Genomic DNA, 24,304 nt, shown 5'->3' with positions numbered 1-24,304 from the left:
TTCATAATTTTATGTTTCTATAAGATCCCCCCTCATCCTTCTAAATTCCAACGAGTACAGTCCCAGTCTACTCAACCTCTCCTCGTAATCCAACCCCCTCAGCTCTGGGATTAACCTAGTGAATCTCCTCTGCACACCCTCCAGCGCCAGTACGTCCTTTCTCAGGTAAGGAGACCAAAACTGAACACAACACTCCAGGTGTGGCCTCACTAACACCTTATACAATTGCAGCAGAACCCCCCTAGTCTTAAACTCCATCCCTCTAGCAATGAAGGACAAAACTCCATTCGCCTTCTTCATCACCTGCTGCACCTGTAAACCAACTCTTTGCGACTCATGCACTAGCACACCCAGGTCTCTCTGCACAGCAGCATGTTTTAATATTTTATCATCTAAATAATAATCCCTTTTGCTGTTATTCCTACCAAAATGGACAACCTCGCCCGAGAGGGGACACCTATACAACCCGTGGCCCTAAGTTCACAGTGGGCCATCAGCGGCATTGCATGGCTGCCTTGCCGGCTGCGGCAATGGTGTTCCGCGCCCGTCCACCGCGACCCCACAGCCCACCTCCTTCCCCCCCCCTCCCGCTACTCCCCCCCGGCCCTGGCAGAAGCCCCCAGCCCAGTGGCACTACTATCAGCAAACTATAGCGATGTTGGACACTTCCCGTACCCCCTCTCTACCCCCCTCAGCAGCCATGGCGCCGGTTTCACCATTTTTGAAACCACAAATGAACCGCGCCGTCGGTAATTCCCATCGGCGGAGGCGGAGCATGGCGGAGGATCCTGAGAATACTGAGTCAGGCCAACTAATGATATGCCAATGGCGTTCACTGAACGTGTGGAGCGGAACGCACTGACTCCTTGTCGAGGTACTGGCCACGGTTTTGGCCTCACAACCACTGCTCCACCCAATCACCTTTCCCGATTTCGCCGTTAGCCGACGGAGAACCCCGCCCAAGGTCTTTGACCCCCCCCCCCCCCCCCCCAATCCCAGTGCGCCCCGTTACGGCTGTTAGCGAGGATGGAGAATTTGGCGCTCGGTGAATCCCGCTGCCATGAATGGACGCAGAATCCCGTCTGAGGTCGAGGTTGAAGCAGGCACGGGAGGAACATGTCAAGTTCAGTTGTGCCCAGTGCAAAGGTGGCGTGCTGTTGCCCGGGCTTGCATTGAGCAGACACATACAGGTACAGCTCGCGCAGTGTCAACACTTGAGCTGGTACTACGAGTGTCAAAGGAGGTGATGTTGTCTCTTCCATCTTCGACCACTTCTAGCCCACTCACTGCAGCCTCGCCAGGTTACAGTTCCCTGGTCACCTGAAAGGAGTCATATCTGACAGAAAGGCTGTGGTGGGTGGAGGTCAGCCATCTCAGCTCCAGGACATCACTGCGGGAGTTCCTCAGGGTGGTGTCCTCGGCCCAACCATCTTCAGCTGCTTCATCAATGACCTTCCTTCCATCATCAGGTCAGAGGTGGGGATGTTCGCTGATGCACAATGTTCAGCATCATTCGCGACTCCTCAGATACTGAAGCAGTCCCTGTCCAAACGCAGCAAGACCTGGACAATATCCAGGCTCAGGGCTGACAAGTGGCAACTTGCATTCGCGCCACACAAGTGCCAGGCAATAACCATCTCCTACAAGAGAGGATCTAACCATCGCCCCTTGACATTCAATGGCATTACCATCGCCGAATCCCCCACATCCTGGGGGTTACCATTGACCAGAAACTGAACTGGACCCAGCCATATAAATACTGTGGCTACCAGAGCAGGTCAGAGGCTGGGAATCCTGCGGAGAGTAACTCACCTCCTGACTCCCCAAAGCCTGTCCACCATCTACAAGGCACAAGTCATAAGTGCGATAGAACACCCCTCACTTGCCTGGATAAGTGCAGCTCCAACACTCGAAGCTCGACAGCATCCGGGACAAAGCAGTCTCGCTTGATCAGCACCCCATCCACAAACATTCACTCCCTCCACCACCGACGCACAGTGGCAGCCGTGTGTACCGTCTACAAGATGCACCGCAGCAACTCACCAAGGCTCCTTCGGCAACATTCCAAACCCGCGACCTCTACCATCTCGAAGGACAAGAGCAGCAGATACCTGGGAACCCCACCACCTGGAGGTTCCCCTCCAAGTCACTCACCACCCCGACTGGGAAATATATCGGCCGTTCCTTCACTGTCGCTGGGTCAAAATCGAGAACTCCCTCCCTAACAGCACTGTGGGTGTACCTACACCGCACGGACTGCAGCGGCTCAAGAAGGCGGCTCACCCACCTGATAACTGCAAGGGCCATTCGGGAGGGGCAATAAATGTTGGCCTACCCAGCGATGCCACATTCCATGAAGGAATGTTTGAAAAGATCGTGGGATGAAAGGGCAAGCTGGATGTGAGGAAGATTAGGGAGGAATATACCGTCGCCCTCAATGCTTTCAGCTTTGCCCAGAGCTATCTCCTCTGTCAGGGTGAGGACGTGTCCCCATGGGTGCCCCTCACTCCTTTTGTTACTCAACTTTGCCCCACAAGCGAGGGAAGTGCGTCAACGTGTTTGGGGATTCCCACAGCATGGCGGATAGCTGTTGGTATATGAAAGCTGTGTGGTATGCATGCGCAATGCTAAGTGTGTGAGACTGAGGGATGACTGTGAATGATGGGTGATGATTGGTAGATATTGTGGGCTGGTGTTTGATGCGGGTGCGGTCCATTGACCAGTGTGTGTAGGCCGATGGTTTTGTTGGCGTTCTGAGAATGAATTGACTGCTCTTCACTCCCTGTGTTCCCATCCTTCCTTTCGCGTGGCGCCCAGATTTATGCACAATATTCCAGCTGATGTCTAACTAGTGGCTGACGAAATTCAACGTGGGCAAGTGCGAGCTCTTGCACTTTGGAAAAAAGAACAGAGGCGTGGACTATTTTCTAAACGGTGACAAAATTCATAATGCTGAAGTGCAAAGGGACTTGGGAGTCCTAGTCCAGGATTCTCTAAAGGTAAACTTGCAGGTTGAGTCCGTAATTAAGAAAGCAAATGCAATGTTGTCATTCATCTCAAGAGGCTTGGAATATAAAAGCAGGGATGTGCTTCTGAAGCTTTATAAAGCATTAGTTAGGCCCCATTTAGAATACTGTGAGCAATTTTGGGCCCCACACCTCAGGAAGGACACACTGGCACTGGAGCGGGTCCAGCGGAGATTCACACGGATGATCCCAGGAATGGTAGGCCTAACATACGATGAACGTCTGAGGATCCTGGGATTATATTCATTGGAGTTTAGGAGGTTGAGGGGAGATCTAATAGAAACTTACAAGATAATGAATGGCTTAGATAGGGTGGATGTAGGGAAGTTGTTTCCATTAGCAGGGGAGACTAGGACCCGGGGGCACAGCCTTAGAACAAAAGGGAGTCACTTTAGAACAGAGATGAGGAGAAATTTCTTCAGCCAGAGAGTGGTGGGTCTGTGGAATTCATTGCCACAGAGGGCGGTGCAGGCCGGAACGTTGAGTGTCTTTAAGACAGAAGTTGATAAATTCTTGATTTCTCGAGGAATTAAGGGCTATGGAGAGCGAGCGGGTAAATGGAGTTGAAATCAGCCATGACTGAATGGTGGAGTGGACTCGATGGGCCGAATGGCCTTACTTCCGCTCCTATGTCTTATGGTCTTATGGTCTTGTATAAGTTCAGACTTTCCTCGCTCTCGTACTCTGTGCCGCTATAATTAAGCCCAGAATACTATATTCTTTATAAACTGCTCCCTCCATCTGTACTGCCATCTTCAATGATCGATGCATTTATACACCCAGCTACCTCAGTTCCTCCACCCCTTTAACAATTTTACCCCTTATTTTATTTTGTCCCTCTATGTTCTTCCTACGAACATGAATCACCTCACACTTCTCCGCATTGAACTTCATCTGCCACCTCTCTGCCCACTCTCCACCCACTTGTCTATGTCCTTTAGAAGTTGTACACTGTTCTAAATACTTACAAGTTTTGTGTCAGCTGCAAAGTTTTAAATTGTCCCCTGCACACCAAGATCTTGATCATTAATATATATCAGGAAAAGCAAGAGTCCCAATACTGACCCTGGGGAACACCACTAAAAACCTTCCTCCAGCCCAAGAAATATCCATTGACCATCACGCTCTGCTTCCTACAATTCAGCCCATTTTGTATCCACGTTGTTACTGTGCAAAAATAACCAATGTGACATTGACATTGGACCAGTCAAAACCTCTGTTCACTTTTCTCACAAGGAACATTGTGGGCAGCACGGTAGCATTGTGGATAGCACAATTGCTTCACAGCTCCAGGGTCCCAGGTTCGATTCCGGCTTGGGTCACTGTCTGTGCGGAGTCTGCACATCCTCCCCGTGTCTGCGTGGGTTTCCTCCGGGTGCTCCGGTTTCCTCCCCCAGTCCAAAGGTGCGTGGGTTAGGTGGATTCGCCATGATAAATTGCCCTTAGTGTCCAAAATTGCCCTTAGTGTTGGGTGGGGTTACTGGGTTATGGGGATAGGGTGGGGGTGTTGACCTTGGGTAGGGTGCTCTTTCCAAGAGCCGGTGCAGACTCGATAGGCCGAATGGCCTCCTTCTGCACTGTAAATTCTATGATTCTATGACTTCTGCACTCAAAGGGCCTTGCTTCAATTTACAGTTCAGTTGGACGTGAGGAATTATAAACCAACTCCAAGCACTGAGGATGATTCACCCGTCGTTGTGACAAAAATAACCAATGTGTTTGAAAAATAACTCAGTTTAATGAAGAAATGACTTTATCCTCCAGTACAGTAATAAATTAATGACGATCTTAAATAATAATAAATATTGTAAAATGTAAATAATCGTTTGCATTCACGTTTCAAAACACAATAATTTAGTTTCACTCAAGCTTAAATACAAATAACATATAAATAAAACAGTAACAAATATTGCCACCTGTACTGTCCTAATATTACTTACATAAATTATTTTGTTTGACTTTAATTAAATAACAATTCTATCAACGATTAGACCCATTTGACTCAAATGGGTTTAACGTCCTGTACTTAGTACATACACGCTCTCTCTCTAAACCAACTTCTCTGATTTGGGTTTTAAGTTACGCTGGGGTTGAGGTAGTCTCAATCAGCTGTGAAGAATGTGATCCGCTTGTGGTTCTCTTTCTCATCTAGTTCGATGGGCTGCCTGTTCCTCCTGGACGTGCTGATGTACCAGCCACGGTACATGGCCGATTCCAGCTCAAAGTACAGGCCGGAGCTCGAGACTTTCTTGAAGAACACGAAACGAAGCAGGTCGGTGCTGCTGCTGATGTTCTGCAGCTTCCTGTCCCATTTCTGTGCGCACGGAAAGAAAATAGAGAGGTACAAATTTAAATACAACCATTCTTCCGAGGAGGGGGGGAGAATGACAGCATGTCTCGCTAAGGCCCGATTCCTGAGTAAGGTTCCCAGCCTGCTCGCAAATGAATACGATAATCAAAACTAGTTTTGTGGTCATTAAACTTTTAATTCCAAATTTGTTTCTTATAAGGTGTGGGAAGGGGCATGTCCACATTGACTCTGACCAGATGCACCATAGAAAGCATCCTATCGGGCTGCATCACAGCCTGGTATGGCAACTGCTCGGCCCAGGACCGCAAGAAACTACAGAGAGTCGTGAACACCGCCCAGTCCATCACACAAACCTGCCTCCCATCCATTGACTCCATCTACACCTCCCACTGCCTGGGGAAAGCGGGCAGCATAATCTAAGACCCCTCCCACCCGGCTCACTCACTCTTCCAACTTCTTCCATCGGGCAGGAGATACAGAAGTCTGAGAACACGCACGAACAGACTCAAAAACAGCTTCTTTCCCGCTGTTACCAAACTCCCAAACGACCCTCTTATGGACTGAACTGATCTTCACACATCTTCTCTACTGCGTAGTACCACACTCTGTGTGCTTCACCCGATGTCAATGTATTTGCATTGTGTATTTATCGTATGTCCTATGTTTTTCATGTATGGAGCGATCTGTCTGGACTGTAAGCAGGACAATACTTTTCACTGTACCTCGGTACACGTGACAAATCTAAATCTAATCTAAACCTTAACCAAGGTTGCAGAACCCTGGTTTCCAGGGCCCCCATGGAGGGGTTTCGAGCTGGAGTGAAGTGGACAGGGACTGTTCTCTAGCGGGTGTAACTTGTACAGTACGAACAAGAGCTAACAGGCAGATTCCTCAATCCGCAGTGGTAAGTCAGATGGCAGTTCTTCTGGCACAGTGTGTAGTGTCGCTGCCTCTGGGCCGGAAGGTCCCCGGTTCAAATCCCACCCCAGGACTTGATGGCCAAGGAAGACGCGTTCATAGTGTGCAGTAGGAAGAGTGGGAAGGATTCCTGGCCAAATCATGCGACGGAACAAACATTGAAACCCCCATTATCCCGGTTACACCAAGCCTCCTTTAATGTTGCTATAGTAACGCGGCCTCTCTTGGTTGGCGAATCCCCACTCCCATTGGTCAGTGGAATTGCTCACCTCCAGTTGCACTCTGGGTCTGTCTTGTGTTCCCACGCAAGAGAGGAATAGGTTCTGGTTGTTGATTGCCATGACGACGGGTAAATCATCCTCGGTGCTCGGAGTTGTCTTATAATACCTCACATCCAACTGAACTGTGAATTGAAGCAAGGCCATTTTAGTACAGATGTCAATGTGTCTTGTGAGCAAAGTGGTTTTGACTGGTCCAACGTCATGTTTTTGAGCTGTTCGGACCAGATGTTAACCAAATCAGTCAGGGACATTGCAACTGGCCTCAACACAGCTCTGCCAAGGACAATTTGTCAAGGCTCCTGCTCCATCTCCTGACGTCCATTCATTAGGTTCAGCTGCTCCTACACGCGCCACAATAGCCCCCTGCCTCCCATTAAGAATGGGCAAGTGGGTAAGACCAGAGGGTCATAGAATCCCTCCAGTGCAGAAGGAGGCCATTCGGCCCATCGAGTCTGCACCGGCCCTCTGAAAGAGGACCGCACCCACTCCCGCCCCCCCCCCCCCGTCCTATCCCGTAAACCCCATCTGGGTAGATGCAGGAAGGATGTTCCTGATGGCGGGCGTGTCGAGAACCAGGGGTCACAGTCCGAGGATAGGGGGGGGGGGAGACCGTTTAGGACAGAGATGGGGAGAAATGGGAAGGCGGGATTCGGCTATTGAGTTGGATGATCAGCCATGATCACAATGAATGGCGGGAGCAGGCTCGAAGGGCCGAATGGCCTCCTCCTGCTCCTATCTTCGAGGTTCCGATGTTTCTAACGTTTTGGACACTACGGGGCAATTGATCACGGCCAATCCCACCTAACCTGCACATCGGTGGACTGTGGAGGAAACCGGAGCACCCGGAGGAAACCCACGCCCAGAAGTGGCTTAGCCCCAGCACGGGGCTGGTGTAGCACACTGGGGGGGGGGTGAAGTGGAAACTCGAAACCCTTTGCCGCCCCACGTGTTTCCCTTATGTTCCTGAATGAGAGATGCACCCACCTGCATCCTTTGACTGCTGCAAGGACATGGCCAGGAGCTGGAGGTTCTCCGAGAGGATCAGGGATCGATCCTGGTCGTCCGTCATCTGCTGCCGTTCGCTCCGCATGAACCTGAACGAGCAGGCCGCCCGTTCGACATCGTCGTAGCTGGTGCAGGTGATGGCATCTGTGGGCGCAAACACAAACGGTTATTTTACGATGGCGAACGAGGAGAGGTGAGTCAGCGTGCGATGAATCTCGGAATGTCGCTTTTTCTTTAAGATTTGCCGGCAGGATGCGCTGGCAAAGGCTGTGTTCGCGGCCCAGCCTGACCCACCTTGAGATCGCCGCTCTCCGGGACTCGGGATCACCGTCAACAGAACCGCCCACCCACCCCACCCAGAAAAACCGAAGGGAAACGCTTCTCACCTTCCAGGCGCGCATCGAAGTTCCCAAGCAGGTCAGCGTCTGTGAAGGAAGAGCCGCCATATTCCCAGCCGTCGCTGGAGGGCCGTTTCAACTTCAGTTTGAACTTCTCCACGGCCAGGACTAACATGACGGCCTGCTCCAGCGAGAGGCTGGCACTGCCGACGGCGGTGATAGCCGAGGACGAGCCCGTGATCTTCAGCTGGTAACTCCCTCGCTCGCCTCGGCAACTGGCACTGTCCGCCTCCGTTAGGTTGGGCGAACTCTCGGGGACCTGCGAAAGATCAGAGGACAGTCAGATTCCACCCCCGTGCTGCAGGATGACAAGATTCCCCTCCCTCTCGGCCTTGTTACAACCGTGAAAGGTTTGGTGCTTTTGCTCATTCACGGGCCTGAAACTGGGCCCGGATTTGTTGCCCAGCCCTATTTGCCCTTGAACCGAGGGGCTTCTTCGGCCTTTTCAGAGGGGCGGTTAGCAGTGGGCCTGGAGTCACATGTAGGCCTAAGGACGGCAGATTTCTTTCCCTAATGGACACCAGTGAACCAGATGGGGATTTTACGACAATCGCTTCATGGCGGCCATTAGATTTTTAATTCCAGATTTTGATTGAATTCAAGTTTCACAATCTGACTGCCCATGGTGGCATTTCAACCCGGGACCTCAGAGAATAACCCGAGATCGCTGGATTGGGCGTCCAGCAATAATACCGAAGAGCAAAGAACAAAGAAATGTACAGCACAGGAACAGGCCCTTCGGCCCTCCAAGCCTGCGCCGACCATGCTGCCCGACTAAACTACAATCTTCTACACTTCCTGGGTCCGTATCCCTCTATTCCCAGCCTATTCATGTATTTGTCAAGATGCCCCTTAAATGTCACTATCGTCCCTGCTTCCACCACCTCCTCCGGTAGTGAGTTCCAGGCACCCACTACCCTCTGTGTAAAAAACTTGCCTCTACATCTACTCTAAACCTTGCCCCTCTCACCTTAAACCTATGCCCCCTAGTAATTGACCCCTCTACCCTGGGGAAAAGCCTCTGACTATCCACTCTGTCTATGCCCCTCATGATTTTGTAGACCTCTATCAGGTCGCCCCTCAACCTCCGTCGTTCCAGTGAGAACAAACCGAGTTTATTCGACCTCTCCTCGTACCACTGGGCCATTGCATCCCCTGATTCAAACTAGAAGGAAAAGCCGTTCAAAGCTGGTCAAAACCGAGCTGAAACCAGTAACAAAGACACCGGTGTTACTGGAGTTCCGTGTTAAGGTATAGACGACCCGTTTGGGCAACTTTGACTGGCACCAGCATTTCCAAATTTTCATGCTGTTTCTTTCCGATCCTCTGCTCTGGTCTGCTTTGTGAATGTTCGTGGTTGTCAGGTACTGTCCGTTGTCCGTGTTGTCCGTGTACTGACAGAAGCTTATTCTAACTTTACCCCAATGTATTGAGGCCCTCCTCCCAATCTCAGGCTGATTGGGGGGGGGGGGTGGGGGGATAAAAACTCTTACCTTGATCTGGGGGCAAGCAGTCGGAGAAGTGAGACGTGAATCCTTGTTGCGTTTGACGCTGAAGGTCCTGTGGATAGAGCAATTCAGTTCATATGAATTAAAACACGGGAATGAGAATACTGGTCCGACCTCAGTCTAAAGATGTGCAGGTTAGCTGGATTGGCTAAGATCAATTGCCCCTTAGTGTCCAAAAGTCCCGTACCAGCCTCCCCGAACAGGCGCCAGAATGTGGCGACTCGGGGCTTTTCACCGTAACTTCATTTGAAGCCTACTTGTGACAATAAGCGGTTTTCATTTCAAGTTGGGTTGGATGGGGTTATGAGGTAAAGGGCAGGGTTGTGGGGATAGAGGGGTCGGTGCAGAGGGTCGGTGCAGACTCGATGGGCCGAATGGCCTCCTCCTGCACTGTAGGGATTCTACGGTTCACTGCACACATCAGACCCACAGAAACGGAGACTTGGATTGAGTGCGGTTGAGGTGGGATGAGATCCTTTCGCTGCTATTTCTAACGATTACCGTTTCCCCATACACTCTCATCTTCTATCACCAAGGTCCTGGAATAATCAACGGCCAGGGGAACTGTCCCCAACTCCATTCCTTAGCCTGGAGGCTGCAAATGCACTACGCCTTGCCGCTAAAAAGAAATGATTCTTTTCTGCGGGAAGAAAATCATTCTGCCGTTTGCAACTGCAGGTATCCAGGTTCGAGAGAGAGAGAGAGAGGTCGCTTAATTCAAGTTGAAACATTAAATAAAATCAACTTACCTTCGTGGTTCATTTTCAACTGTTGGAATGGTCACAGGTCCAATTTCAGTCCTCATGTTTCCTTTGAAGTTATTCGTTGTTTGTAGTTCTGTTCGATTCTGTTGTTCTGTATGCACAACCAGTCTCCAGACCCCGGTTTTATACAGTGTGGGGCTTTCACAAGCTCCTCCCTCCTGAGCTGGCTGCTTCCTTTACTGTGGTTGGGAATTTTGCGATTGCGTAGCAGACTTTTAGAAAGTTCCACAACTTCGTGGACAGCCCCCAAATTAACCCTCCCTCTGCTGGTTCCCACCCAAAGTTGGAATACCAAACAAAGAAAACATTTTCCGAAATAAAGCTCAGGTAGTTTTAGTCCATTGATGGTGTCCGGGTGTTGTTTAACATCTTAGTGCGATGTATTAATAATAATCATCTTTATTAGTGACACAAGTGGGCTTAAATTAACACTGCAATGAAGTTACTGTGAAAATCCCCTCGTCGCCACATTGCGGTGCCTGTTCGGGTACACAGAGGGAGAATTCAGAATGTCCAATTCATCTAACAAGCACGTCTTTCGGGACTTGTGGGAGGAAACCGGAGCGCCCGGAGGAAACCCACGCAGACACGGGGAGAACGTGCAGACTCCGCACGGACAGTGACCAATTGGGGATCATTATATAAAATAATGAGGGGCATAGATAAGGTAGATAGTCAACATCTTTTCCCAAAGGTAGGGGAGTCTAAAACTAGAGGGCATAGGTTTAAGGTGAGAGGGGAGAGATTCAGAAGGGCCCAGAGGGGCAATTTCTTCACTCAGAGGGTAGTGAGTGTCTGGAATGTGCTGCCAGAGGTAGTAGTAGAGGCGGGTACAATTGTGTCTTTTAAAAAGCATTTAGATAGTTACATGGGTAAGATGGGTATAGAGGGTTATGGGCCAAGTGCGGGCAACTGGGACTAGCTTAATGGTAAAAACTGGGCGGCATGGACTGGTTGGGCCGAAGGGCCTGTTTCCATGCTGTAAACTTCTATGATTCTATGATTAGGGTAACAATGCTGAAAAAACTACTAAACCACCGGCTGTGGCTACAATTCAGAGTTCCTCTCGCCCACACACTGATTCCTAGTTTCACCAAATGAGTTTACAGATACCCGTTTGCTTTCTCAATTCAGATTTGTGTTCCGCGAAAACGTACCTCGGTAAGTCAAGTCGCCATAGTCCCAGATGACCGTAGGCTGCTTTCCCCTTTGAGGGGGCGAGAGCTGACCGACCGGTGGTGATTTGACCTGAGGGTCACCACACCTCAGGCGAGGAGCGAGGTTGAGAAGGCCGGGCTTTCGTGGAGGACCTCAGCCGGGACGGGAATTGAACCTGTGCCTAAGCCCTTGCTCTGCGTCGCAGATCAGCTGCCCAGCCGGTTGAGCTAAACCGGGCCCAACCCTTGCCTCAGTCAGAAAGGCTGTAAAGGCTCATTGCGCGACATTTCAAATTCAACACGGCGCTGAAGGCAGATGGTGGAGTAGTGATATTTGTATCAGGACTGACTCGTCATTCAGAGACCCAGGGTAGTGCTCTGGGGACTCGGTTTTGAATCCCACCACATCAGATGGTGGCATTTGAAAGATCAAGGCCGGGATTCTCCAATCCCGCGGCCAAGTTCTGACGCTGGCGTGAGCCACTCGGGCGTTACCGGTCCTCGATAATCAGGAATGCTCCCCGCCGAGGGGGCTAGGTCGCCGCCGGTCTCCGCAGCTCCAGCCGGCGCGGAATGGCCGACGTGGGTTCGCGCATGCGCGTGGGTTCCGGTCTCCGCGCCGGCCCCCGGGCAACCTGGTGGAGCCCTACAGGGGCCCGGCGCAGAGGAACATAGGCCCCCAGGGAACCAGCCCGCCAGCCGATCGGTAGGCCCCGATCGCGGGCCAGGCCACTGTGGAGGCCCCCCCACCCCCCCGGGGTCGGATCCCCCCGCCCTCCCCTCCTGGACGGCACCCGCAGGCACACCTTCCAGGTCCCGCCGTGTGGGGCCTGAGTAACCCACGGCGACGGGACGCGGCCGAACTCGGCGGGCACTCGGTCGAGGCCCGGACAATCGCCGGGGAGGGTGGGGGGCGGCTTTCAACGGTCCCCGACCGGCGCGGCGGCGATCCCGTGGGCGCCGGAAAATCGGCCAGCCGACGTCGGGACAGTGCGGAGCGATTCCCAGCCCTAGAATTTGACTCCCTGAAGGAAATCTGCAGCCTTTACCCGGTCTGGCCTACCTGTGGCTCCAGATCCGCCGCAATGTGGGTGACTCTTAAATGCCCTTTGAAAAATGCCATTCCGATCAATGGACAATAAAAGCTGGCCACAGCGTTGCCCGCATCCCGTGAAGGAATAAATGACAGCACCTCACAAGACCGGCCATTACAAATTGTATTCCATGTCAAACCATCTGTTTCAGATACAGTTCGAGAGTTTGTAGAGTGGTTATCCCAAACTTCAGTGCGTCCCCCCAGCCCATAGCCCGGGACCTTGGAATGTGCCAGTCTGTAACACGTGATCATCGACTGGGAGGCCATAAGCAGATCAGGGGGACATAGGTACTGGTAGGAGGGTTAGAGGGGGGATGAAGAATGTTCTTTTCACCCAGAGGGTTGTGGAGGCTCCGGACATCACTGCCTGAAATCGTGCTAGTGTCAGAAACCCTCAATACTTCAGGGGTCACCACCTGAAGTACCGTAGCCTTGGGCAGCACGGTGGCACAGAGGTTAGCACTGCTGCCTCACGGCGTCGAGGTCCCAGGTTCGACCCCGGCCCCGGGTCACTGTCCGTGTGGAGTTTGCACATTCTCCCCCGTGTCTGCGTGGGTCTCACCCCCACATCCCAAAGACGTGCAGGGTAGGTGGATTGGCCCCGCTAAACTGCCCCTTAATTGGGGGAAAAAAAAAGAATTGGGTGCTCTAAATTTATTTTAAAAAAAAACCAGAATCACCACAAGCGGCGAGTGAGGTTGAGAAGGCGGGCCCTTCCCGAATAACCTCAGTCGGTGCGGGAGTTGAACCCGCGCCGTTGGCCTCGCCCCGCATCATGAACCGGCCGATTGAGCTAAGCCACCATTCCCCCCTTCCCCCAGTAAGGAGTCTGGGAATTAGCCAAGGTGGGATCGATATTCAGCAAAGCGGAGGCACGGCTGAGATGTGGCAACAGGACCGCAGGGGAATCAGGAGATTTTCTTCAGAAACGCAGCGAGTTCATAGAAAATACGGCGCAGAAGGAGGCCGTTCGGCCCATCGAGTCTGCACCGACCCACTTAAGCCCTCATTTCCACCCTCTCCCCGTAACCCAATCGGCGTTTTCATAGCAGGAGTTTTGCTTGGAAGCTTTGTGGGAGCAGAGTCAAAAGAAGTGAGTGGCGGGGCTGCGATGTGCGTTGGAGGGTGCGGTGTTATTAGATCTGAACTTTGGTTAGTATATCTTATGTGTCGCCGCACAATATACACTACTCTTCAGATTATGAAACTGAGCTTTATGCATGAAGTCTTTATTCATTTCGCTTTGCAGATGTCTCTTATCACAGGTCAGTTTTCAAGCAAATACAGAGTACTGAGTTGAATTCAGTACAAATTACAGCTCTTGATATTTCTCCTAATTGAATGCACGATACAGAAAAGTTGAAAATAAAAACAAAATGGCTGTTCGAAGCGATCGCACAAAAAAGTAGCTTCAGGGGTTTAAGATAGGTGATTTTGGAATGAGTCGTTCAAACCGGCACGTATTTTTAAAAGATTATTGTTGTCACTAATGGTACCTCTCCCTCCCTTTCTGGCTGCGATTGGGTTAAAGTTATTATAGTTAATTCAATTCGATCAACATATGTCCCACAAATTTTAACATGAGGTGATGAAACGCGTCTTCCTGATGAATCCTCTCGGTTGCTATGGAAACAGTTTCTGGGAATGTTGTCCAAAAACTTTGACTTGGCCAAATGTGTCCTTGGTCTGTCTAGCCTCCTTTTCTTGTCGGGTATCGGTAAAGGACTTGTGGGAGGGGGCCCAGATAGGCCTGGTATCGGTAAAGGAGTTGTGGGAGGGCCCCGATAGGCCTGGTATCGGTAAAGGAGTTGTGGGAGGGCCCCGATAGGCCCGGTATCGGTAAAGGAGTTGTGGGAGGGGGCCCAGATAGGCCCGGTATCGGTAAAGGAGTTGTGGGAGGGCCCCGGATAGGCCCGGTATCGGTAAAGGAGTTGTGGGAGGGCCCCGATAGGCCTGGTATCGGTAAAGGAGTTGTGGGAGGGCCCCGATAGGCCCGGTATCGGTAAAGGAGTTGTGGGAGGGCCCCCGATAGGCCCGGTATCGGTAAAGGAGTTGTGGGAGGGCCCCCGATAGGCCCGGTATCGGTAAAGGAGTTGTGGGAGGGCCCCGGATAGGCCCGGTATCGGTAAAGGAGTTGTGGGAGGGCCCCCGATAGGCCCGGTATCGGTAAAGGAATTGTGGGAGGGCCCCCGATAGGCCCGGTATCGGTAAAGGAGTTGTGGGTGGGCCCCCGATAGGCCTGGATTTCTCCTTTTCTTGATGTTACCCATGGGAAACCGCATTATCATACTGTCTTGTTTGATTTTAACACTCCAGTTCATAGAATTGACAGTGCAGAAGGAAGCCATTCGGCCCATCGAGTCTGCACCGGCTCTTGGAAAGAGCACCCTACCCAAGGTCCACACCTCCACCCTATCCCCATAACCCAGCAACCCCACCCAACACCAAGGGCAATTTTGGACACTAAGGGCAATTCAGCATGGCCGACCCACCTAACCTGCACCTCTTTGGACTGTGGGAGGAAACCGGAGCACCCGGAGGAAACCCACGCACACACGGGGAGGATGTGCAGACTCCGCACAGACAGTGACCCAAGCCGGGAATCGAACCTGGGGCCCTGGAGCTGTGAAGCAATTGTGCTATCCACAATGCTACCGTGCTGCCCAAGAAGCCATTTTAAATCTTGGGTCATTTATTCCTTTAACTTGTTATATACTAAAAGGTAGATTCTTTACTAAAAAGGTAGATTCTATCAGGTGTGGAATGAAGCCTTTGTAGGGTGAACGCAGGACTTCGTGTGCGATCCAGCATAAGGTAGTGTTCTGTCCCACCAGACCAGAGCTAGAATGAGTCGCTTTTTTGCAGGGGGGATCGAGAAGAGGTTTGAGCGCTGTTTGAGCGGGCCAGCTAACCATACGTTCATGTTTCGGGCCTGTCCCAAACCGCTGAGCTTTTGGGCGGCCTTTTTCAACGCCTTGCTTCCGATTCTGAAGATGGAGATTGAGCTCCGTCCCATTGGTAGCCACATTCGGGGTACTGGACTTGCCGGGGGTGAGGATGGGAGCCGAGCCGGATGTTCTAGCCTTCGCCTCGCCGACCGCTCGGAGGCGAATCCCGCTGAGGGCAACTCGGCCCAGTCCCTCGGTCCGGCCAGGTGACGCAGTGGAATTTCTACACCTGGAGAAGGTCAAATGATCTGCGAGGGGGTGGCCCATTCAAGAGTTCCTCCGGAGATTTTGCCTGTTTATTGTCTGCCTCAAGGAGTTGGTCAATGTTAGCTGCTGGGGTTTGTTCCTAGCATGGGGCGGGGGAGGGGTGGGGGGTGGGGGGGCGGGGGAGGGGGGGGGCAGGGTGCTGGATTAAGGGACGAGGGATCCTCTTTCCGCTGTTTTTTTCTCTTTTTTTGTTGATGGGGGGGGTTTGTTATTTTCTTGTATTGTTACAAATTTTTCTATTTTTGTATTTCCTGACCTGAAAAAGGTGAATAAAAATCTATTTTCAAAAATCTTTCCACAGGCCGTTGACTGAGTGATTAAAACGAGAAACCGTTCAAAGTTGGAGGGAAGGAGTGGGGCCAACAACTGAATCGCTCGTGCAAAACCGGGCAGCACGGTGGATAGCACAATTGCTTCACGTCGCCAGGGACCCAGGTTCGATTCCCGGCTTGGGTCACTGTCTGTGCGGAGTCTGCACGTCCTCCCCCGTGTCTGCGTGGGTTTCCTCCGGGTGCTCCGGTTTCCTCCCACAGTCCAAAGATGAGCAGGTTAGGTGGGTCGGCCGTGATAAATTGCCCTTAGTGTCCAAAATTGCCCTTAGTGTTGGGTGGGGTTACTGGGTTATGGGGATAGGGTGGAGGTGTTGATCTTGGGTAGGGTGCTCTCTCCAAGAGCCGGTGCAGACTCGATGGGCCGAATGGCCTCCTTCTACACTGTAAATTCTACGAAAAATGGGCCGAATGCTCCCTTTGATCCTCTGAGTTCCTTTCTTATTTCTTCCCGCTGCACGAAACCTGGGTAAAAGGAGTGGCTCGTTTCCTCATCTCAGTGTGTTCGTGTGTCAGACGATATTCCCTGAGGCAACATTCCAGAATTGCAAAGGGACGGAAATGTACTCGGTCGAGCGCACAAACGGGGATCGTCCTTTCAAGTATGCATTGAATAGGAGTCTCCGCCCTTTGTTGTGCCTTGTAGCTCAGTCTCGAATAATCTGCTCTGGTTTCAAACAACCAGCTGATGTGATCAACGGCATCAACTTCCTTTCAGTGAGATGTTGGAACCAGCACAGAGAGCAGAACGCTGTCACCCCGAGGGAATGCTCTCAGGAAACTGCGGCCTGCCATTTCATTATGAGCTCAGTAACCTCGCATGCAACCAACTTCCTCAGCTTACACTGTGCGCTGTTGCACCACACTTTGGCGGGCGGGGGGGGGGGTTGGGTGAATGGGAGTGTGGATGATTGCGCCGAGCGGGAAATAGGAGCCGGATACGCCAACCCCGTGTTGCGAATCCTCCGTTCACGAGTAAATTAAGGGCCGGTTTAGCACAGTGGGCTAAACGGCTGGCTTGCCATGCAGAACAAGGCCAGCAGCGCGGGCTCAATTCCTGTACCGGCCTCCCCGAACAGGCGGCGGAATGTGGCGACGAGGGGCTTTTCACAGCGACTTCCTTGAAGCCGACTTGTGACGATCAGCGATTATTATTATTAAATCCCAATTTGTGGAAATGTCATCGGGCTGCGGTTCGCCTGATTCTGGCTGTTGTTAATAAACAAAAGGACAGTCCGCCTGAGCTCGCCCCTGGGGATGGTAGCACAGTGGTAACATTCCCAGGATAGCGCGACAGTGGCCTGGGCACATGCTCTGGAGATATAAGCTCGACTCTCACTTGGGAGCGGCTGGGGGAATTGAAATTCGATTCATTCATCAAGCTGGGGTTGAATGATGGTTACCGAAATGACGATCACAAAACCACCAGACTGTCACAAACAAAAATCACCCATGTCCTTTAGGGAAGGAAATCTGCCGTCCTTGTCCGGCCTACTTGTGACTCCAGATTCACAGCAATGTGGTTGAATCTTCACTGCCCCTCTGAAATAAGCCACCCAGTTCAAGGGCAATTAGGGAGGGCACAGAAGCTGGGTGTTACCCGACAACCAAGCACATCCCGAGAACAAACAAAGAGGAAAAAAATAGAGAGGGAAGGGGCTGGATTCTCTGTCGGTGGGATTTTCCGTTAGGTCGGCAGCGCACTCACGCCCATGGATTTCCCAACGCCATGGGGTGCCCACAATGGGAAACACCATTGGCCGGCTGGTGGGACGGAGAATCCCGCAGCCGACGGGTTGCACAGTGCCCGAAAACGGGTGCAGCGGGATGGAGAATCTCACCCAAGGTCTCTGGTGTCAGGTGACATGGGGGAAGGTTTCGTCTGAGAGAATATTTTAACTGTTCGTTCTTCATTCCTACCAGGAATGTGGTCGGCGTTTCAGTAGGGGAGCAGTTCAGGAATAGTGATCACAATTCAGTAAGCTTCAAGGTACAGCTGGATAAAGGCAAGTGCAGTCCTCAGTTAAAGGCGCCAATTTGGTGAGCAGGGTCTCTGATCTTTGAGGGAAGAGTTGGGATAGTGCCACTATCCAAGGGGAAACTCCAAGGCTCCCCGATGCAGCACAGGAGGTCTTGGAACAGGAGAAGCGGGATTGGGATGTCTTCCGGGCGGGCGTTGAGAAGGCAGAGTGAGCAGAGGGCCATTGCTGGGGAGCTGCTTGGTGTGTGGGCGAGCTCGCCATGTAAACCTGCGGTCTCTGTCAAGGAGCATAGAGTAGTCCATCACCAACCGTGCACAGGGCATTGTGCCGAGCATGGAGCACAATCGTTCCAGCTTGGCAGGGGGTGTTGCGAAACTCCATGAGAACAGTTGTGGACCCAACCATGTGACTCAAGCCAGGAATCGAACCTGGGAGCCTGGCGCTGTGAAGCAACAGTGCTAACCACTGTGCTACCGTGCCGCAAGATCACACATCTGGCTGGGTAGGACAGCCCTCACCATTCCTATCGGGGGATCACCGACAATGGCGTGGCTTCCTGCTTCCGCAATGATTCCGGTCTCCCTCACCATCACCTCTCCCGACTCTTCTGCTGGCTGCTTGTCCAACATCTGGCACTGCATGATCAGAAACTTCGTCCGGTTAAGTATTCTGAAGACCCAATTCCACGACGGGTCCCTCCGTTTCACCGAGCAGGAGCAAAATCACAATTTCCTGCCCTCCTTCCCTTCCTGGCCTCCAGTCACTGTGACCTTCCCCACTTTGGAGCTGGTCAGAGCTCTTGTTAAAAGCCTCCCACAAGCCAGCGGGAGATAGAGGAGCAGATATGTAGGCAGATTTTGGCAAGGTGTAAAAGCAACAGGGTTGTTGAGGTGCATGATTTTAACTTCCCCTCTATGAACTGGGACTCACTCAGTGCTAGGGGTGTGGATGGGGCATCTAGGAGGGCTTCTTGAAACAGTATGTAGATAGTCCAACTAGGGAAGGGGCCGTACTGGACCTGGTATTGTGGAATGAGCCTGGCCAGGTGGTCGACGTTTCAGTAGGGGAGCAGTTCGGGAATAGTGATCACAATTCAGTAAGCTTTAAGGTTCTGATGGCTAAAGGTAAGTGCAGCTAAAGGTGCAAACTTGGGGGAAGGCTTATTGTAACAATATTAGGCAGGAACTGAAGAATGTAGATTGGGAGCAGATATTTGAAAGCCAATCAACATCTGGCTTTCAAGTGTAAGTTGATAGGAATTCAGGACCAGCATGTTCCTGTAAGGATGAAGGACACGAATTATAGAATTTACAGTGCAGAAGGAAGCCATTTGGCCCATCGACTCTGCACCAGCCCTTGGAAAGAGCACCCTACTTAGGCCCATGCCTCCACTCTATCCCCGTAACCCCACCTAGCCTTTTTTGGACCCTAAGGGCAATTGATCATGGGCAATCCACCAAACCTGCATATCTTTGGACTGTGGGAGGAAACCGGAGCACCCGGACGAAACCCACGCAGACACGGGGAGAACGTGCCGACTCCGCACAGACAATAACCCAAGCCGGGAATCGAACCTGGGACCCTGGAGTGGTGAAGCAACTGTGCTAACCACTGTGCTGCCCACAATGAGTATGGCAGGTTTCTTGGAGAATGAGAGACACGGGCAGCACGGTGATGAAGTGGGTTAGCCTTGTTGCCTCACGGCGCCGAGGTCCCAGGTTCGATCCCGGCTCTGGGTCACTGTCCGTGTGGAGTTTGCACATTCTCCCCCGTGTCTGCGTGGGTTTCGCCCCCACAACCCAAAGATGTGCAGGGTAGGTGGATTGGCCACGCTAAATTGCCCCTTAATTGGAAAAAATGAATTGGGTACTCTAAATTTGTAAAACAAAAAGAAATTGAGAGATATTGGGTGCCTCGTCAAAAAGGAAAAGGAAGCATTTGTCTCGGCCAGGAGGCTGGGAACACAAAAGCAAGCGTGGAATACAAGGAAAGTAGAAAGAAACTTAAGCAAGGAGTCAGGAGGGCTAAAAGGGGGTCACAAAAAGACATTGGCCAGCAGGATTAAGGAAAACCCCAAGGCTTTTTATACATATATAAAGAGCAAGAGGGTGGCCAGGAAAAGGGTTGGCCCACTGAAGGATAGGCAAGGGAATTTATGTGTGGAGCCAGAGGAAATGAGTGAGGTACTAAATGAATACTTTGCATCAGTATTCACCAAAGCGAAGGAATTGGTGGATGATGAGTCTGGGGAAGGGAGTGTAGATTGTTTTGGGTATGTTGAGATCAAAAAGGAGGAGCTTTTGGGCGTCTTGAAAAACATTAAGGTAGATAAGGTAGAAAACATTAAGGTAGATTCGGGGCAGCACGGTAGCATTGTGGATAGCACAATTGCTTCACAGCTCCAGGGTCCCAGGTTCGATTCCCGGCTTGGGTCACTGTCTGTGCGGAGTCTGCACATCCTCCCCGTGTGTGCGTGGGTTTCCTCCGGGTGCTCCGGTTTCCTCCCACAGTCCAAAGATGTGCAGGTTAGGTGGATTGGCCATGATAAATTGCCCTTAGTGTCCAAAATTGCCCTTAGTGTTGGGTGGGGTTACTGGGTTATGGGGATAGGGTGGAGGTGTTGACCTTGGGTAGGGTGCTCTTTCCAAGAGCCGGTGCAGACCCGATGGGCTGAATGGCCTCCTTCTGCACTGTAAATTCTATGATAAGTCCCCAGGACCTGATGGCATCTAACCCAGAATACTGAGCGAGGCAAGAGAGGAAATTGCTGGGGCCTTGACAATAATCTTTGTATCTCCACTGGCGACAGGGGAGGTCCCAGAGGACTGGAGAATAGCCAATGTTGTTCTTTTGCTTAAGAAGGGTGGCAAGGATAATCCAGGTTTACGTCAGTGAGCCTTACGTCAGTGGTAGGGAAATTATTGGAGAGGATTCTTCAAGACAGGATTTGCCGCCATTTAGAAGCAAGTGGACGTATTAGCGAGAGGCAGCACGGTTTTGTGAAGGGGAGGTCGTGTCTCACTAACTTGATCTAATTTTTCGAGGAAGTGACGAAGATGATTGATGAGGGGAGTGCGGTGGATGTTGTCTACGTGGACTTCAGTGAGGCCTTTGACAAGGTCTCTCATGGCAGACTGGCACAGAAGGTGAAGTTCCGTGGGAGGTAGGAGATGCAGGCAGGCGCTGTTCCCCTGGGACCTTGGAAGAATCCAAAGGCCTCCCTGCTCCCTGCCCTCCATGGCCGTTCCCACACAAACTATTCATCGATGAGCATTCAGCCTCCCAGCATGCATTGTGCTTAGGGTCAGGGGTCCCCGAAGATATCTGCCTCCCCTCTCTTTCCCACTACCGATCCAGCCCTGGTCCCATTCCCACCTGTTTAAGGCAGGTTTAAAATGAGATCCATTCTTTAAAAATCATTCGGCCTTCACGGTCTCCGGTTACAATTCTTGCTCCTGATGTGCCATCAATTAACACAAGACGAGTAGTGAATGAAACTGTGGCTTTAATAAGCTAAACAGAAAGCCTCCTGGTCACTGATCCCAAAGTGGGGCAGGGCCAGAGGTCAGCCACCTTTATACCGAGCCCAAGGGGAGGCGGAGCCATCAGGCAGTGGTTTACCACAATACATGTCGTACAGTAACAGTTTACCACAATACATATAATAAACTAACAGTGGTTTACCACAGCTCCGAAGAACCTCCCCCCAACATGCAGCAATAACCCCGAATTAAAATGAGATTTCACCGGCAAGCATTCTGGTGTGGGTTAGGGAAGCAAGTTAAGACATTAAAGTCTGTATTTGAAAGCTCGCCTGCCCGATACATAAATTTCCAAATCCATTTCCCGCCTGGAGCGTTCAGGAATGAAGTCAGACGAGCAGGTGAGAGGAATCGGATATTGGGACACCCAACAAATGAGACATTCTCCTCCCAGCAGTCATTAAAGAGGTTCAGCTAAGGTCGCCCACTGGTACGGCAAAGGCTGACTGGTTGTCAATCGAGCGCGGTCAGGAGGTCGGGGGTCAGGCCGCAAAGGCTCACTGCTTCTCGGAGGGGCAGGGCCTCAGAACTGAAACCAGTGGAGCGTTTTCGGAGGGGCCTAGTGGAGCTGGGCAGTACAAAGTTGAGGTCATATTGTTGCCGTGCAACCGGCAACTGGTGTCCTAACTGAGCTGCTGTTTCTGTGGTAAAATATCTGCACATTTTACCCTTTCATCGCCACAATAGTCTCTCCCTGGGTCGCTTGCTGCTTCTGCCAGCAGTTCCCTCTCTCTAACACTGCGACTCCCTCCGCTCTCACTTATCCTCAGTTGCCTGTTTGTTGTAAATTTCAGATGAATGCTTACGATGTTGTTAACAGATTCACAAGGGGTGTGTACACAATTTCCTGACAATAATACAGGCTCACCTGCATTCCTTCACGGATATTTTCCCCGGAGTCTGGAATTCTTAATCTCCACTGAGCGCGACTTATTGACTGACCTTCTCTCATCTCCCACATCCTTTCTGCTGATCTTTCGAAACTAATTTCCAATGTGACCCCATTTTAACGTTTGAAAGTTAACATGACGTCAGGCGCCAACAGAAGACACCCCAGCAATGAAGTAGCGTTGTGACATGTAGTGTGTCATTGTTAAAGTTGGCCTTTTATGGATCAACATATTTCCGAGAGATATGAAAATCTGTGGGCGGGATTCTCCGTTTCCGAGACTGTAAGTGTTGGAGCCGGGGCAGGATTCGTGGAGTTCCATGCCAGCAAAGCTGGCGCTGAACCTGGGCCGATTCAGCCGCTGCGGAGGGGCGAGCACCGAGGCCGCGTGGAACACACTCGATTCCAATGGGAGACGGTGCGGGATTGGCCGGGTCCGTGATTGACACGCGGGAGGCTGACAAGCTGCAGCCGCACACACGCATTACACTCCCCACACACACACTCGTCCCAGCCAACAAGGTGGCACAGGGGGCGCGCCCACCCCGCTGACGGGTCGGCTGGGGTCAGAGGGCACCGAGGGTGGTGCCCTGGGGGGGGGGGACCCCTACGACCTGTGGCCCGAAGCTCACAGTGAGCAGTCAGCGGTGTGCGCAGCGGTCTGGCTACCTTGCCCGCTGCGACAATGGCGTTCCGTGCCCGTCCACCCCGGCCCTGGTAGAAGCCCCTCCCCCGGCCAGCGACACAACCGTCAGCAAACTATGGCAACGTTGGGCCCTTAGCAACCAACAAAACACCCCAGAAGCCCGTAGCTCGGAGAAAGAGACTGAGGAATGAGCAAGGCAAGGGCATGGGTAGGTGCTGCCGGAGCCCCAGTGCTGGTGTGGGGGTGCCATCTTGGACGGTGGAGAGCTCACGACCGCATTGCGTGTGCCTGCGTGACCCACAGTTTAGGAACCGCTGTGTTACCACATTGGGTGCGGCCCTGCTCCGTTTATTTTGTCCTTGGGATTGGACTGTGAACTGGCCTTTGCCACGTTTGCTCAACAGTGTAAAGGAAGACAGTGGGGCTGAGAAGATGATGAGGAATCTGGATGAAACAACACTTCGAAGCACTTTAAACTCAAGAGAAGGATAGTGTCGACCTTCAAAAGGACACAGACACGTGGGCCGCGGATGAGGTTCAATGCGGAGAAATGTAACGTGATTCGTTTTGGCGGGAAGGACATGGAGAGGAGATCGGATGGGGATGGTCAAAATCATGAGGGGGACCGGCAGCGCGGTGGCGCAGTGGGTTAGCACTGCTGCCTCATGACGCCGAGGTCCCAGGTTCGATCCCGGCTCTGGGCCACTGTCCGTGTGGAGTTTGCACATTCTCCCTGTGTCTGCGTGTGTGGGTATCACCCCCACAACCGAAAAATGTGCAGGGTAGGTGGATTGGCCACGCTAAATTGCCCCTTAACTGGAAAAAATGAATTGGGTACTCTAAATGTATTTTTAAAAACAAAATAATCACGAGGGGGCTGGACAGAGCAGACAGGGAGAAAACGTTCCTGCTGGGAAAAGGATGCAGAATGAGAGGGACGTAGATTTTAAGTGATTTGCAAAAGAGATGTGAGAAAAAAACATTTCCACCCAGCAATGGAGACAGGCATAACTGAGGCCTTCAAAAGGGAACGAGGCGGTTATTTGGAAAGGAAGAATGTTCAGGGTCCACGGAGAGGTGGCGGGGGGTAGCACTCGGTGATCTGGGGAGCTGAATGGGCTGAATGGCCCTCTGTAATTCTGAGGAGGTGCAAGATTTTCTGGCCTCTGTTTCCCTCGGGCAATTATATAGCGGCCTCCTTGGCTCACGGCATTTCTCAGAGAGCTCTGGACTGGGA

General features: G+C 51.8%; 1 protein-coding gene across 1 annotated transcript; it reads right to left on the bottom strand.

Annotated features, from left to right (window-relative positions):
* Window positions 1–4,762: 4,762 nt before the first annotated feature.
* il1b (interleukin 1, beta) lies at window positions 4,763–10,334 on the bottom strand. The gene is made up of 6 exons (XM_072486068.1): window positions 10,197–10,334; window positions 9,433–9,499; window positions 7,928–8,198; window positions 7,521–7,685; window positions 6,525–6,658; window positions 4,763–5,340 (listed from the first exon to the last, which is right to left on the bottom strand). The coding sequence occupies exons 1-6, from the start codon at window positions 10,250–10,252 to the stop codon at window positions 5,128–5,130; spliced, it is 906 nt and encodes a 301-aa protein (XP_072342169.1). The 5' UTR covers window positions 10,253–10,334; the 3' UTR covers window positions 4,763–5,127.
* Window positions 10,335–24,304: the final 13,970 nt, after the last annotated feature.

The sequence above is a fragment of the Scyliorhinus torazame genome, chromosome 20 (assembly GCF_047496885.1).
Source record: "Scyliorhinus torazame isolate Kashiwa2021f chromosome 20, sScyTor2.1, whole genome shotgun sequence".
NCBI classification, from domain to species: domain Eukaryota; kingdom Metazoa; phylum Chordata; class Chondrichthyes; order Carcharhiniformes; family Scyliorhinidae; genus Scyliorhinus; species Scyliorhinus torazame.
Note: the sequence above shows the minus strand (reverse complement) of the source record. Positions and strands in the feature narration are given on the sequence as shown.